Source organism: Leucopleurus acutus (assembly GCF_964270905.1).
Source record: "Leucopleurus acutus genome assembly, chromosome: 19".
Lineage (NCBI taxonomy): Eukaryota > Metazoa > Chordata > Mammalia > Artiodactyla > Delphinidae > Leucopleurus > Leucopleurus acutus.
Window position 1 is genome coordinate 49,196,385 of NC_139161.1, and position 16,470 is coordinate 49,212,854.

General features: G+C 57.6%; 1 protein-coding gene across 1 annotated transcript in view; it reads right to left on the reverse strand.

Moving 5' to 3' along the window:
• The window catches only part of ATP2A3 (ATPase sarcoplasmic/endoplasmic reticulum Ca2+ transporting 3), a gene marked incomplete at both ends in the record, with an annotated part of 29,583 nt that overhangs the window by 5,033 nt on the left and 8,080 nt on the right, over positions 1-16,470 (reverse strand). The window contains 16 exons of the mRNA XM_082860129.1: positions 562-647; positions 1,113-1,315; positions 2,193-2,413; positions 4,239-4,574; positions 4,684-4,902; positions 5,975-6,100; positions 6,494-6,625; positions 7,896-7,998; positions 8,164-8,252; positions 10,209-10,673; positions 12,250-12,335; positions 12,426-12,506; positions 12,771-12,909; positions 13,092-13,196; positions 14,636-14,718; positions 15,007-15,024. Of these exons, the coding sequence (XP_082716255.1) occupies positions 562-647; positions 1,113-1,315; positions 2,193-2,413; positions 4,239-4,574; positions 4,684-4,902; positions 5,975-6,100; positions 6,494-6,625; positions 7,896-7,998; positions 8,164-8,252; positions 10,209-10,673; positions 12,250-12,335; positions 12,426-12,506; positions 12,771-12,909; positions 13,092-13,196; positions 14,636-14,718; positions 15,007-15,024 (2,492 nt within the window). The remainder of the gene's footprint in view (positions 1-561; positions 648-1,112; positions 1,316-2,192; positions 2,414-4,238; positions 4,575-4,683; positions 4,903-5,974; positions 6,101-6,493; positions 6,626-7,895; positions 7,999-8,163; positions 8,253-10,208; positions 10,674-12,249; positions 12,336-12,425; positions 12,507-12,770; positions 12,910-13,091; positions 13,197-14,635; positions 14,719-15,006; positions 15,025-16,470) is intronic.

The window sequence follows — 16,470 nt, forward strand, 5'->3', positions numbered from 1 at the left end:
GCAGCTGAGGTGGGGCTCCCTGCCTGCTTCCAGAGCTTTGCTGAGCTAAGCCCGGCCCGTGGTGTGCACCTGCCAGCCAGGTGACTTCCAGAGGTCAGAGGGTCCCTTCCCCGAGAAACACGTTGGTTATGAAAGTGGGGAGCCCGGCAGATTCCTTCCGTCCACTGTCAATTGCTCCAGTTTGACCCTCTGCCTGAAGTTCCACCATTTAGGGGCTCCTACCTCTGAGCCCTCAATTGTTTGGGCAGTTTCCCAGTAAAGGTAAGACACTTCTGGGCAGTTAAGCCCCTTGGTCCCCCTGTAACTAAATGATTGGGGGAGGAAGTAGCCTCCTCTCTGGCTCGGGGGCTGTGCTGCCGTCTCTAGGCTTCCTGTGGCTTCTGAGCTTGTCTCTTTAGGTGGTGGATATCTGTATGTGAGGAGTGGGGGGGGGGGGGCGGGACAGCCACTGGCACCCGTGGGGTTCTGGACTCCTTTCCCCTGGAACTCCAACAACAACTTGGGCTGTGAGTTCTACCTCCCAGATGCCCCCAACAGGCTCCCTGGCCATCCCTTGCTCACCAGCTGGTAGAAGGTGACCTGAGGTCCCTCGGCATCATACAGGAACCACCAGGTGGCAGCAGCCACTGTGGCCAGGCCAACGTACACTGTGGGGAGGGCAGGAGAAAACTGGTTATAGTGGACACCTCTGGTTTTCTGGTATCCGTTTCCCCTTCCTAATAATTCGCTGGAACCACTCTCTCCCTTTCTGAGCCATGTGGTTTGCACACTACTGCAGGAGTAATAGGACAAAACGCTCTTTCTTCTGCTTTATTTGAGGTTGTAACGGGGCAAGTACAAGGGCTGGAGCTACGGCAGCCATCCTGCCACCCCAAGGAGCACCTGCATGAGAATGGAGCTGAGGCAGAGCCAAAATATGCCAATGATGCTGTCTGAGGGCTGGGTCCAGCCATGCCTGAGGCATGGTCTAATCTCTTCAGTTACAGGAGCCCACGCAGTTTCTCTTGGCATAAGCCAGGCTGAGTCATACTGGTCTGTAGTTTGCAAGTGTAACTGATACAAGGGTCTTAGGAAGCTCCAGGAACCGCACTGAAGACTGGGGCCCCACTCACCTCCAATGGCCAGATATCGGAAGAAGAGCCAGCCACTGATGAGGGCCTCCCGAGGGTTCCGGGGCCGCTTCTCCATAATATCCAGGTCTGGTGGGTTGAAGCCCAGGGCCGTGGCAGGTAGGCCATCTGTCACCAGGTTCACCCAGAGCAGCTGCACAGGGATCAGGGCTTCGGGCAGGCCCAGAATTGCTGTGACGAAGATGCTGGAACCAGAGTCATGGGCTCTAGCCCCAGCAAATGGAGGGTACAGCTCCTACTCTTACCCCAGGCCCAGGAGCTCCTGCACTGTCTCCACAGCAGCCCCGCCTTACACTGGGCCACCCCTGCGCCCCCAGTCCCAGCTCTGGCGCCTGGACAGACCTGCCTTTTAGGCCTCTCCTCTTGAGGACACAAGTCCTCCTTAGGGGGCACACACACACACACACACACACACATGTGGACAGTGCATGCCTGAAACATATACACATTTGTTCACAGATGTGTACAACAACCTAGCACAGGTTACACAATCCCACAAACACAAGCAAACACCTACATGCTTGCCCCGACGTGCAGAGATGCAGAATTCTTACATAGCCAGGCAAACGTGTGCACCGTTCTCCACAGGCATCACTCACATGTGAACCTAAGTGTGTACACAATTACACACTAGCACAAATCCTCATGCGAAAAGATGAACAAGGACTCACATGCACACACATACACACACCTCTCACTCAGGCATACACCCTATGTGCGCACACACACACACACATGCACGAACACATTACTGCCCAAAGGTGAAGCAAGTTCTCCCATCTTGCAGGACTCTGAAAGTGGGAAGAAGGTCACGGCTGGAGGGATGACAGGGGACTTTTCAGGCACCACCTCAGGGGCTGAGGTGCATCAGGGCCTCTGGAGAATGATGAGGTGTCCCCATCCCTCCCCACCCTGAGGTGGGACTCTGGAAGGCCCCAGCCTTCCAGGGCAGGGCACGGGTCCCTCCATCCCTGCAGCCCCATCCCAGGAACAGGCATTTCCCCAGTCTTAGGGATGCAGAGCTGGTCCAGAGGGCTGGGAGGAGGGAACACAGGGCCTCACCAGACGACCTCGCCAACATTGGAGGAGATGAGATAGCGGATGAATTGCTTCATGTTGCTGTAGATGGCCCGGCCCTCCTCCACTGCAGCTACGATGGAGGCAAAGTTGTCATCTGACAGTACCATCTCTGCCGCTGACTTGGCCACGGCTGTGCCGGAGCCCATGGCGATGCCGATCTCTGCTTTCTTCAGGGCTGGGGCATCATTCACCCCGTCTCCAGTCTGAGGGCCAGGTTAGGTAGGTTCATGCCTGAGAAACTTCCCTTCTACCTCCCTGACTCCCCTCAACTCAGCCTATCACCAAGTTTAGGGGACGTCCCCGAAGAAGCAGACAGCTGGACAGAACAAATGGTGAGGTCATGAGCCTAGAAACTGATCTGGGGATGAGGCTAAGGGGAAGGCAAGGAGTGCAGATAAGGACAAAATTGAGGAGATCAAGTCAAAGATCAGAGAGGATGGTGAGGTGGGGACAGGGATGAGGGTGAGTCAACGCCGAGAGCAGGGGTGAAATTCAGGTGGGATGTGGGGTAGAAGATGAAATTGAGATTAAGGACAAAGGTAAGCTCAAGTCAGGAATGAGGTGAAGGTCATGGCCCAGGTCAAGGGTCGGTTAGGTGTTGTAGTCAAGGGGAAGGCTGGAGCCAAAGTGAAGAGCAGGGTCAAGAATGGACGCCTTTCAAGATAAAAAAATTAGATTAAGGTAGAGGTCAAGTCAAGGCTATGGTCCATATCAGGAACGATGTCATGGTAGGAGTTGGAGTTGAGGTCAAGACTGAAGGCCAGATAAAAGTTGAGGTCAACATAAAGTATTGGACTGCGGGGGGGATCAATGTCAGGGATCAGATCAGGGTCCAGGTCAAGACTGGAACCCATATCAGGGTTGAGCTCAGACTAAAGAATCAGTTTAAGATGGTCAAGGTCAAGGTCAGGGACACAGTGTGAAGATCAAAATAAGGTCAAGAACAAGGTTACAGCTGTAGTCAAGTCGAGGTTGGTGCTCAGCTCATTATCCAGGTCTAGGCTGAGCCACAGGTCAGGATTAAGGTCAAGGTAAAGGACTGGGTTAGGCTGGAAGTCAAGATTATAAACTGAGGCCAAGTCAGGGTTGAGGCTGAGATTGAGAATCAGTTCAGTGTTGATGAAGAGGTCAACAATCAAGAATGAGACAGAACAAAAACTGGGTCCAAACCAAATGTCCATCCAGAGGTGAATGGATAAAGAGACTGTGGATGGGAATTCCCTGGTGGTGCAGTGGATAAGACTCTGCATTCCCAATGCAGGGGGCCTGGGTTCGATCCCTGGTCAGGGAACTGGATCCCACATGCATGCCGCAACTAAGAGTTCGCATGCCACAACTAAGGAACCCTGGAGCCGCAACTAAGGAGGAGCCCGTGAGCCGCAACTAGGGAGCCCGCCTGCCACAACTAAGACCTGGCGCAACCAAACAAACAAGCAAATACATAAATAAATAAATAAATCTTTAAAAGAGACTCTGGTATATGCACACCATGGAATGCCACTGAACAGTAAAAAAGCTATCGTGTAACTGATACCTGCAACAACATGGGTAAACCTCAAAGGAAAGAAGCCAGACACAAAAAAGCACATGCTGTATGATCCCGCTCACATGAAAATCCAGGAGAGGCAAAACTAATCTATGATGCAAAAAAATGGGAAGGAGCATAAGGGAACTTCACGGGTTGACAGTAATGTTCCCTAGCGCGTGTGGGGGAAAAGTGTACTGATGTCTGCAACCTTGAAACACATTTAAGAAAAGATGGATGAAGGATGGGTAGAGGGATAGGTACGTGATAAAGCCAATATAACTATGTTATTTATAGAATCTAGATAGTGGATATTTATAGGCATTCACTATAAAAATCATTTTGACTTCTCTTCGTGTTTGAAATTTTTTGTAATAAAATGTTGGGAAAAATAAGAATGGAGCAGAAGCAGCGGTTGCCCGGGTTGCTCCTCCCAAGGCTTATGACAAGTGCTTCACCCCCACCCTCGCCACCTTCCCCAGGCTCCCGTCTCGTGGCCTCACCATGGCGGTGATCTCATTGAAGGACTGCAGGTTCTCCACGATGCGGGACTTGTGCGCGGGCTCCACCCGAGCGAAGCAGCAGGCTGTGCGGCAGGCGCGGCGCTGCTGCTCGGGGCTGAGGTCATCGAATTCTCGGCCCGTGTAGGCTTTGCCTGCCACGTCCTCTGTGTCCTTGAGGATGCCAAGCCGGCGGCAGATGGCCACAGCCGTGCCTTTGTTGTCCCCCGTGATCATGACCACACGGATGCCCGCCTGGTGGCAGCGTGAGATGCAGGCAGCCACCTCGGGCCTCGGAGGGTCCAGCATGCCCACGCAGCCCACGAAAGTCAGGTCCGTCTGCGGGGAGGGGGCAGATGCGAGTGGCGCCTGGGCCCATCCTCAGCCTGCCACCTGCCCGGCGCCACAGGCAGACACATGGCTCCCAGCCCTGGGGCCCAGCACCCACCTCGTACTGCACAAACTTGCTGCAGTCGTCTAGCTGCATGTCCTCCTTCCTCGGGGGCGCATCCCGGGTGGCCAGTGCCAGGCAGCGCAGTGTGTCCGAGCCTGAGCTCCAGTCCCGGATCTTGGCCAGAATCTGCTCCCTGGAGGTGGTGTTCAGGGATACCGTGCGGCTCCCCACGCGGACTGAGCTGCAGCGCTCGATCACACTCTCAGGTGCCCCCTGCCGCGTGGGGTAGGGGAGGAGACAAGTCCGTCAGTCAGGACCCCTTCCCTCCCTCCTGCCTAACAGAGGAAATTGAGGCCCAGATACGGGGAAAGGTCACCCAAGGGGACACACAGCAAGGCACAGACCAGAATCCATTCTTTGGAAGCTCGGAGAGGGAACCAATTAGGCCCCACTGTGAGAAAGCCCAGAGGGAAGGGGGCTCACACAGGGTGTGACACCGTGTGAAGCCCAGGCAGAGGCACCCTCCCCTCACCAACCTGCAGCTGAGAAGGCCTGCTGCAGCATTTTGGGGGACGGGGTGGGAATGGCAGCCCTCCTGCAGGCCCTGCCTCCCTGCCAGCCTGCTGCTACCGGGATACCAGTTCTGTGGGGTGCTCGGCAGCGGGACCAGGAACAGGGCCCTGCTGAGGGTGTGTGCGGTGTGGCTCTGGGAAGGTGGTCTTGGGGGTGCCGGGCTACTCAGCGGCCTTGGGGTCTCAACCCAGATCTCGCCCGAGGCCTGGGAAGAACCTCTGAATCCTCCATCAGTGCCTCCTCCCCCTCCTCAAAGGGCACTCCAAATGCTAGGTTTTTTCGGCAGCCCAAGCTCCCAGTACAGAAGCGTGTCATTTCCAAAGAGGTTAAAACCCTCCACTGCGCGTGAAGACGTGAACGGGGGTCTGGCTGGGAACGTGGGTCTCGGTTTCCAAAACACAAAGCACCAAAGTTGCACACCAACCACCTCAATGCTCCCTATCAGAAGCAGAAGGGGTTCCAAGAGCTTCCAGCATGACCTGCTGTTCAGATGGGGACCCCGAGGCCCACACGGGGGTACGGTGACCGCAAGGTCATGTGGCCAGGCAGTGCCTCTCAGCCCAGAGCGGGGACCACAGGGCGGGGCAGGCCTCAGCATCTGGCCCTGGCTTTATCTGCCCCACATGTGGATCCCACTCCCAGTTCCCCATGGCAGGCTAACCACCCTTGTCATGGAGTCGTCGCTTTGACAGAGGGCCTCACACCTCCCCCAGTCTCCCACCGCTGCAGGCTCTGGCTCTCCAGAGGCCCCAGGCTGGTCAGGCAGGCCCACCTTCACAAACATCTTGCTGCCCTGGGCCGCTAGGCCAGGGTGGGTGGGCGTGCAGTACACCGACATGGACTTCCGGTCTCGGGAGAACTCCAGGGTGAACTCCTTCCGCATCAGCTGCTTGATGATCTGCAGTGCCCAGGTGGGTCAGGGCGTGAGGGGCACAGCCAGCAACTCTGGCTCCTTCCTCGCCAGCTGCTCAGCCCCATGAAGAGCCTCTTGCTCCCTGCACGATGTTGTCTACCCTCTTCTGACCCTGGCATTCAAGGCCTCTCTCCCCCTCTCCAGCCCCAGAAATGCCCCAAAGTTGCCATTTCCTGACCACGCTGTGTAATTCCCGGCTCTGAGTCCTTGCCCACACTCAGCTTTTCCTCTCTTTTCCCCCTAGACCAGTCTCACTAGGGGTCTGAGGGCCCTCCTCCTCCCAGAAGCCTCCCACCACTTCATTCCCTTCCCTCCCTTCTCCAGATGCCCCAGAAGCCCCAGCCACGCGGCCTGTGGCCGAACCCTCAAGCTGCTCACCGCGTTGCAGGCCCCAGCTCGCTCCACCCGGGACAGGGCCTGCAGGTCCGTGTCAAAAACATTCATCTTCTCTACGAGGCAAGTCAGGGCCGTCTCCGTAGCCTCTCCCACCTTCTCATACACGCCTTTCGCCTAGCGGGGGCCAGGTACAGGGAGTGAGGGGCAGGGTGGCCCCCAGCCTCACCTCCCACTCGCTCCCTGCCCCCTGGAGCTCCCTTTGCCAGTCACCTGTAACGTCCTTTGCGCCAGGCCTGTGGGCCCTTCCCAGCCCAGCTGACCTGACCCTCCCTCCTCCCTTCCCTCCTCCCCTGACATCAATGGCCATGCACCTTTCCTGTCCTCTGAATCGCTCTCTGCTCACACTTCTCAGCTTCCTTCACCAGATTCCTCTTTCTAAACTTGCTGTCTGGGCCCTGCTCCTTCTGTCCACCCCCCGTCTCCCTGAGGCCTCATATGCCCCTGGCCTCTCCCATCCTTCATGGACTCATGATGGCCAGTGCCCACCCAGCCCACTGCAACCTCTCTCCTGAGCTCCAAGCCCACACGTACAGCTGCTACCTGTTGGACTTTGTTCCCTGGGGACCCTCAGGCTACCTCTCCCCCTCCCTATTTTCCCACTCCCATGACAGTCCCAGCCAGGACAGCAACTACAAGCTACCCTGACCTCCTCCCTCTTTCACCTAACCAGTCACCAAGTCCCAGGATCTGGGCTCCAAACTCTCTCTCCAACCCATGCCTGCCCCCCTCCCCCTGAAGCGCCAGCCAGGACTCAGCTGGCACCGCTCCGGCCTGGATGCCCACAAGGGGCTCCTCGGCTCTGGTCTTGCCCAGTCTGTTCTGTCCTCCACACAGAAGCCTGGGTGATCTTCTGTGAATGCAGATCTGACCATATCACTCTCCTGCTCCAAACCCTTTGCTGTCTGTCTACTGCCCTCATCTGGGCATCAGACTGACTTGGCCAAGCGCCCCCGCCCCAACAGGCAGGAGCGGCCTCCCACATGCTCCAGCCACAGGGAAAAGCATTCAATGCCCGTTTCTGGGCTGTGCCTTCTGCTTTAAACACTTCTTAGTCTTGTCCCCCAAACCTCTTCCCCCAGGCACCCCTGGCCCTTCTGCCCTTTACATTACAGTCCCCCACAGCCCAAGAGCCCCGAGCAGGGTTCCAGAGCCAGTCTGAGGAAGGAGGGGTGGCAGTGTGAAGTGGACAAAGGATGGCAGTGCTCCTGGGGTGTGGCACTCCAACGGGGCAGGACCTCCAATCCTGCGAGCTTTGATACTCTGGGAGCAAGGTCTGCTCTGAGCGCCTGGAGGAGGTCCTAGGAACGCCTAGGGCTTTGATACTCTGGGAGCAAGGTCTGCTCTGGAGCACCTAGGGAGGTCACGAAGGGGAGCGGGGGCCCACCTCGTTGTAGTCCAGCGCTGAGTCATTGCACAGGGCGCAGATGGTTGCCAGCTCCGCCAGCGCGTCAAACTGCCCGCAGCACACAGGCCACCCCCCCAGCCGCCTGTGGAGCCACAGCTGTCAGTACGGTGCCCTTGTCCCAGCCCCTGGGCAATGCCCAGCTCTTGGCCCCCAAGAGGCCTCACCAATGACAGCTCTCAGAGCTGTCCTACATAGCTCCGCCCACCAGGAAACCCCGCCCACCTGAGCCCCCTCGCCGAGCACTCACACTTCGCCCTCCGGGGCATACGTGGTGCCCGAGATGGTGAACTCGTGTAAACTGCAGGTACCCGCTTCGGCCTCGGCTACCACGAACATCTGCGGAGCGCAGGGGCGTGCTCAGGCAGGCCCTCCTCCCTGGGCAGCCAGTCGGACTCAAGCCTGACCCCAGGGTGGTGTCCTGTGGGTCTCCAGAGGAGGTACCGGCCTTCCCTCCCCCAGGATCTTGGAGGTGAAGTGTAAGAGTACTGCGTCCAAGCTGAGGCCGGGCCTCTCTGCCCTGCCCAGCTGTGTCCAGTTCAGGTTTGTCCTTTGCTCTAAACCCATGAGAGATTTATGGCAGATTCTTCAATGTTCTGGGGCAGCTGCCAGCTTGACAGAGCCCTGAGCTGGGACAGGAAGCCTGGGTCCTTGCCCATCTCACTATGTGACCCCTGGCGGAGCACCTAAGCCTCAGTTTCTCCACTGGTAACGTGGAGAAAGTGGGATCAGAGTGCAGCTGCCCCTCCTTGCCCTTCAAGGGAACGAGTTCCTGACCTCCAAGGGAGGAAACCGACATAGCATCCTGAGGCACAGACCCCGTCCCCAGAGAGTGAGCTCCTGCCTGCAGGGCCCAGCCCCTACCCGTGCTCCTGAGGGACAGGGGGCTCACCCCTCCCAGGGCAGCCCATGTCCTCATCTGTCAGCCAGCTCTGCCAAGGAGATAATGCTTGCTTCCTGGAAACTGCCTCACTGCACATTCCCAAGCCAATGGCCAGCCCAGCACCCAGCAGGTGCTCAGTAAACATCCCTTCCATTGCACTTTCCTCCCTGCCCCTGGGGACAGCCCTCCAGCCAGCAGACCCCTGAGAAGTCAAGTTTCTTAGCCCATCATCCAGTATGTAAGGCCCCTACGACTTCCCTATACTGTGTTTTTCAAATCTTTATTTCAGAACCCCTAGTAGGACTGTTCAAATGAAGTCCTGCTAGGGATTCTAGCAGGTCAGGGGCTGCAGGGCAGTAAAGCGTGCTGGTGCCCCCAACCCCATGGCAGCCCCTGATGGGCTTCTGTGGGGGACTAAGGTCTCAGATATAGAGCCTGGGTTTCCCAGGCCCAGTGGGCAGATTATGGGAGCAGGGGTGGGAGAGGAGTGATTGGGGGACCTAGGGAGTGGGAAATCCGAAAGCTTCACCGTCATGCCACCCACTCCTCTACCCCAGGGGCCTGCTGGAGTCTCAGCCAGACTCCCTGATGCATGTGGGCAGCAGCCCAGGATCTGGGATCAAGTGCCAGGAAATGAATAATTCCTGCCTGGGCCCTTCCCAGGTCACTGGAGCTGGCGTATCTGGTGATAGGCGTTGACCACAGAGAGTCACGGTGGTGAAGGTTAGAACCTGGGTCCAGTCCCTGGTCCAGAAGATCCCACATGCCGCAGAGCAACTAAGCCTGTGTGCCACAACTACTGAGCCTGTGCTCTAGAGCCTGCAAGCCACAATTACTGAGCCCTCGTGCCACAACTACTGAGCCCACCCGCCTAGAGCCCATGCTCTGCAACAACAGAAGCCACAGCAATGAGAAGCCCATGCACCACAGCGAAGAGTAGCCCCCGCTCGCCACAACTAGAGAAAGCCCGCGTGCAGCAACGAAGACCCAACACAGCCAAAAATAAATAAATAAATTTCTAAAAAAAAAAAAAAGAAAAAGAAGAAAAAAACGAACCTGGGTCTAGGCCCAGCTTGGATCAGATGCCCAGGCTGTACTTGACCCTCCCCTGTGTCCTTTATGGTTACCTGGCAGGGCTTGCACACCCAAACTTCAGATGGGGAAACTGAGGTTCACAGATGGGCAGTTGCCTGCCAGGACCCTACAGAGTGACCCATGGGTCCTAACGATGCATGTCCAGCCAGGCTTTGCTGCTCTGCCCCATGAGAACCTGGATCTGCTCCCCACCATGGGGCAGCACACAGGTTCTCTCCTCCACCTCTGGCCAAAAAGGAGTCAGGGAGTGGCCCAGAGAGGGAGCCTAGCCTGCCAAACATCACACAGCAATACCCAACCTGGCTGCAGCCACTCACCCGGCAGACCGACATCTGATTGGTGGTGAGTGTGCCCGTCTTATCAGAGCAGATGACCGAGGTGCAGCCCAGGGTCTCCACGGAGGGCAGACTCCGCACGATGGCGTTCTTGCGGGCCATACGCCGTGTACCCAGTGCCAAGCATGTAGTGATGACAGCCGGGAGGCCCTCAGGGATGGCGGCCACTGCCAGGGCCACGGCAATCTTGAAGTAGTAGACAGCACCTCGGAGCCAAGAGCCGCCGTGGGCCGGATCAGCAAAGTGGCCAATGTTAATGACCCACACGGCCACGCAGACCACGGAGACGGCGCGGGACAGCTGCTGCCCAAACTCATCCAGCTTCTGCTGCAGGGGCGTCCGCTCTGGTGCCATGGCCGCCATCTGACTCCGGATCTTACCCAGCTCCGTGTGCAAGCCCGTGGCCACTGCCACACCCATCGCCTTGCCCGATGCGATGTTGGTGCCCTGGCCGAGGGAGGGATAAGGAAAGGGCTGGTTAGCACCCCAACTGGGGCCCAGAACCCCTGATCCCTTCAGGCTGGGGCTAGGGCTCTTATTCCCCTCCTTGGCTTTCTTGTTCTCCATACTTAGTGCTCTCAGAGGTATGCCACTATGTAGTCCTGAGTCATTACTGTCATCGCCATGATAGTGTCAGCTCTATGAAAGCAGGGACTTGGTTCAGTGCCACATCCCCAGTGCCTAGTGTGGGGGGCCTGGCACAGAGGAAGCACCAGCTGATATTGACAGTATGATCAACCAGCACAGCACAGCACCAACCCATCAAAATTCAGCTCATAAACGACGAATACAGCCACACAGGAGTGTGGCTAACCATGACCTCAGGTAAACAGTCGATAAATATTTACTGAAGAATCCAGAAAACTTGAGCTGAAGTCCATCCATTCCCAAGGCCCCAGTAAGATCCCCAAGCCCCGGTGCAAGTGCCGGCCAGCCTTGAGCCTCTGTGTCCTCTGCTGTAAAACGGTCCAACGGAGGCCCGAGACACAGCTGCTCTGAGGAGGCTCATAACTCGGTCCCCTTCAGACAGGTGCACTATGCTGAGGCTGGAGAGAAGGTGGGTTCTGGTAGCCTCAGCGTCCCTTCTGCCCTGAGCCATGCAGCTCCTGCCCCCCCTTACAGGCCCCTCCGCTAAGGAAATGACCTGCAGTTAGCCAGGGCACCCTCCTTAGAAAGCTTCTAGTGACAGCTTCTAATGCCTGAACATGCCCCTTGGCGTCCCCTCCCCACCCAAGGCAGCTTGTCCAAAGCTTCCAGGCACCTAGGCAGGGTGCTCTCCTCAAGAAGAGCTGTGGGTGTATATCACTTTCTCCATTTCTGTTCACTTCTGGGGAGACTTTAATAACTTAGTGCCCAGGGCCACTGCCAATTGGCCTGACCCCTCCTTGTGGCCTCCGTGGGCAGCCTGTGAGCATCACTGGTTAAGTCCCTCTAAGGCCACAGGGGCTGATCCCTCCCACCAGAGAAGAACCCATCACTCTCCCTGAGAAGAGCTGGGCGGCTTGGAATCTTGCCTTGGGGATCAGTTTTCCTATCTGAGAAATGGACTGTTCTTGATATCCTTCACCATTTTGGCAATGCTTCTCCCTCTAGAGGATTCTGTTGAGGCAAGAGAGGCTCTGCCTCTCTCCAGTTTAAGGCAGGATAAGCCTAGCAGGTAGGAGGAAAAGCTCGGGAATCAGGAGTCTGAGTCCACATCCCAGCTCTGTCACTCGCTGGCTGTGTGACTTTGGGCAACAACTTACTTAACCTCTCTGTGCCTGCTTCCTTGCTGGAAAATGCAGACAAGAGTACTTATTTCAAAGGCGCTGTGAGGATTAAATAAATTAATACAGGTAAAGGGCTTAGAACAGGGCCAAGCACACAGCCTTAGGTAAACACAGCTATTATTATTACTATAAGTTTGTACGTATTCTTAATAACAGATGAGTTCTTTCCCACAGGGCTTCAGCTGATTAATCTAAATGTTATTATCTTTATCATCACCGTCCAGGCAAAGGCCCCAGGCATCCCAAGCACTTACAGAGAACAGCATGTTCTTCTTGTCCTGGTTCACAGCTCTGGGGTCTGGGATGGCATCCGTGTGCTTGGTCACAGACACAGATTCACCTGGATGTGGAATCAGAAATGAGAAGCCCCACGTGAAGGCACCTCTGTCCCCTGGCCTAGCCGCCCCCGGTTCCGGCCTCCAGGCCTCACCAGTCAGGATGGATTGGTCCACTCTCAGCGCGGTGGACTTGATCTCGATGAGACGGAGGTCGGCGGGCACTTTGTCTCCCACTGTGGAGGGAGAATAGCTTGGCTGAGGGTGGCTTTGGATGCCACCTCCTGGGAAAGCCAGGAGGGCTCCCAGAAACCAAGGCTGGGGCTGGGAGGCAGAGGCCTGAGCTGTCCCCTGGCCTACAGTCCCCTTATCTGTCCGATGCGGTTTTGACCAAAGAGCTTTAGAAGAATCCAATAGCTACCCCCTCTGCATATACATTCAGTAAGAGGAGGATGGGCTCATCTGCGTCACATAATGAAAGGAGGAGGCCCCCAACGCACCTGCCACTTCCACGATGTCTCCGGGGACGATGTCCCGGGCGCGGATCCGCTGCACGCCCTTGCGGTCCGAGCGGATCACCTTGCCCATCTCAGGCTCATACTCCTTCAGGGCCTCAATGGCACTCTCAGCATTGCGTTCCTGCAGAGGCAGGAAGGCTGTCTGTCCCTGCTGGCCCCAGCAGGCCACCCCCTTGGAGTGACACCCTTAGGGCTTGGGATGGATCTGGAAGCAGAAGGACCTGCAGGATTTCCGGACCAAATGTAGGTCACACCTAGCAGCTGGGAGACCCCAGGGCCCAGTCCCACCACCGAGCCTCCCACCTGCCACACGCCCACGATCGCATTGGCCACAAGGATCAGCATGATGACCAGGGGCTCCACGAAGGCAGTTGTGGTCTCCTCACCTTCCTCGAACCAGGCCAGGACCTGCCGGGATCAAAGCTGGTGAGTTTAGGCTAAGCCGTGGGCCAGGGTCTGCTTGCCATTTCCTTTGTATGCTGGGTCTCTGTCTGCTCCCGTTTTGGGGGAAATACCCCTGAGGAGCACCAGACCTAGAGAGGTCTGCTCTCAGAAGGCCTTGGCTTACGAAGTCCAGCCCCTGCAGGTAGTGACCACCAGAGCCCACGTCCCACCCCACCCACTTTCAGGGACGTGGGGCCATTGTGTGGTGGCCAGTAGGAGGCATCGCCACCTGCCTGGCGGTGGTTCTCGGAGCAGGTGTGGTGTGCCCAGACCAGGAGTGGCGGCAGCATCACCTGGGAACTTGTTAGAAATGCAAATCCTTGGTGTCCATCCCAGACCTCCCAAGTCAGAAACTCTGGGGTGGGGCCCAGCAGTCTGTGTTTTAAGCAGCCCAGGTGATCCTGCTGCAGGCTCAAGTTCACGGTTCACAGACCAGAGGACCATGATTCCAGCCAGAGCCCAGGCCTGGAGGCACGAGACCTGGTTCAAGTCCGTTCCCACCTCTTGGCCCAGGTGGGCACTTGTCATCCTCTCCAGGCCTCAGTGTGTCCATCTGTTCCGTGGAGAGGGTACCAGAACCCTTTTGGCTCAGCTGTTTTGGGCACATGCCTGGACAGACTTTTTTAAGAGTCCTCCCTTTCCAAGGAACAGTGAGTGGCCAGGGGGGTCAGACACAGCTGGCTGGGCCCCTCCTGGCTGGAGGGGCCTGGGGCAGGAGTCACATGCACCCCCGGGGCTCCATTCCCTGCATGACCGTTGGGTCTCTGCTGCTCAGCCACTGGTGTTCCCCTTCCCCACCGCTCCACTCTGGCCCCGTGGCCCTGCAGGTGCAGAAGGAACCTGGGCAGGGCGGATGGGGGACAGCCATAAGGAGCAGCATCCACGAGGAGGCTGCAGGAGGTTAAGGCCCGAAGTCTGTCTGAGGAGCTCTGCAAGCCACAGAATGGGCTCACAGCCGGGGGGATTTCGCCCCCCAGGGACATTTGGCAACATCTGTAGGCTTGATTGTTACAAGTGGGGAGTGCTACTGGCATCTGGTGGGCAGGGGCCAGGGATGCTGCTAAAAATTCTACAGTGCACAGGACAGCTCCCACCACCAAGAATTATCTGGTCCAAGAAGTCAGCAGGGCCGATGCTGAGAAACCCTGCGCCAAGGCAAGGAGGGGCGGGGTCAGACCTGTGCCTCTGCAAGCTCACTCTGCCAGCCAGGGGACAGGTGGGAGCCGCGAGTCCAGTGCGGGGCGCTGCGAGGGTGTGGGCAAGGGCAGGGGGCAGGTAGGGGCCCAGGGATGCCCACAGCTGAGAGGACAGCCCTGTGGCCCAGAGCCTGGGCCTCTGAGCACTGCCCTGACCTGGTCTCCCTCCCGGGTTGCCCGACGCCATGAAATGGGGGCCCTACTTACGAAGGAGACCAGGGCCGCCAGCAGCAGGATGCGCACCAGGAGGTCCTCAAACTGCTCCAGCACCAGCTCCCACAGGGACTTCCCTGGGGACAGGAGTGCCGCATGAGGCCTGGGCCCCTGACCGACTGACCTGCTTCCATGCAGAGCTGGGGCGGCCTCAGGACCACCTGGCCCACTCCCTCCCTACCATTTGAAAAGGGAGCGCCCAGAGGCCCTGAGAAGCACAGATGGGCAATGTGGGGGGTGGGGGTGGGGGGGTGTTGCTCAGCAAGGCCCCACCCAGCCGGGGGTGGGGGGAGGACACGGCCTGACAGTGAACGGCCCACGATGGTGTCTGGTGACCTCATAGGCCGCCCTGGCCCAAGGCTCACCTTCCTCGGTCGGGAGCTCTGCAGGATCCAGGCAGCCACAGGAGCCATGGGGAGACAAGAAATGACTGGGTTATAGAGTGGAGTCTGAGCAGCCCCTCCCCATGTGCCCACCGGGACCTCCACGATGGGCAGGACACATCACCCCAGTTCTCTGAGATCACAGAACGGATGGTTTGAGCCCAGATGCTTCCACCCCCAGCCCTCACCTCACTCTGGTTGAGGAAGGTCTGGTGTGGCCTGGCTCAACCTAGGACAAGACGGGAGCCAGGAGCGGCCTCCTAGACACTCCCCCATTGCACAGAGGGGTAACTGAGGCCTGGAGAAGAGACGGGACCCCTGAGGTCACATAGGGAGTTGGTAGTTCTCACAGCTCCCTGCACTCTGCTCTTTCTCAGATGCCCACCTGGTCCCGTTCAATGTCCCCCACCCATGGCAGGGTAGCCCTTCCCTCAAATTGAGAACATCGGCTCAGGCCACCTCTGACACACCTGCTTCTCCAGGACCACAGGGACAAGGCCCACAGCACTGCTGTCCCTCTGAGCCCCACCCCATCCCAGGCTCCCCCTGAGCACGACCCCAGCAGCCAGCATCCCGGGCACTGAGAAACCCACCGCAGTTCAGTTCCTAGAGGCTGAGTCTCAGCTTGTCCCCTCCCAGGCCCTCCACTCCAGGCAAGCTCAGTGAGGACCCAGCCAGCATGCCCAGGCCAGACCACAGAACATTTTGAAGAACCATGTTTCCAAACACCACCAGGACCTGCTGTCACTTTACGGGCTCCACTTTTATCTCCTGTTTCCCGAAGCACCTATGTTACAGGTGGAGCTGGCTGCCCCAGTACCTGAAGTCTTGGAATCTTCCCAACAGCCTAAAGGGGAGGCAGGTGGGAATTCCGACCCCGTTTCACAGGTGCAAGAGTGAGGTCCAGAGTGGATTCGTGGCTTGAACAAGGTCACACAGCCAGCAAGGGTATCTGTGGGTCTGTGGAAAGGGGCCCTGGACGGGCTTCTCCCTCCTCCTGCCGAGCTCGGGACCTGCCCACAGCTGTCTGAGGCCCCTCCCAGATCAAGCCTAACTGAGCCTTGCCTCCTCTTGTCTACACCCCCAGCCCCACCCCGGGTCGCTTGGGAGCTTGTTAGCATGCAGAATCCGAGCCCCACCCCAGGCTGGCTCTCCCTCTCTCCTCCTCCCTGACATGGGTCCTTGCCTCTGTCCACCTGCTTTCGGCTCGAGCACCTGCCAGCATTTCTTCCCATGGGCACCTCTCCCCTGACCATCTGTTTCAAAGGTCTGGGGTCTGCACCTGGCAGCTGAACCATGGGGAGTAATAAGCAGCCCACCGGGCTGCAGGAATCCAGGAGGAAAACATGTAACCTAAAAATACACTTTCTAGCATTTTCTCCAAAGTCCTATTTTAGGCAATGGCTGACATTTTCCGTGGAAAATGTAATCTCCAGTGTCCTGCGT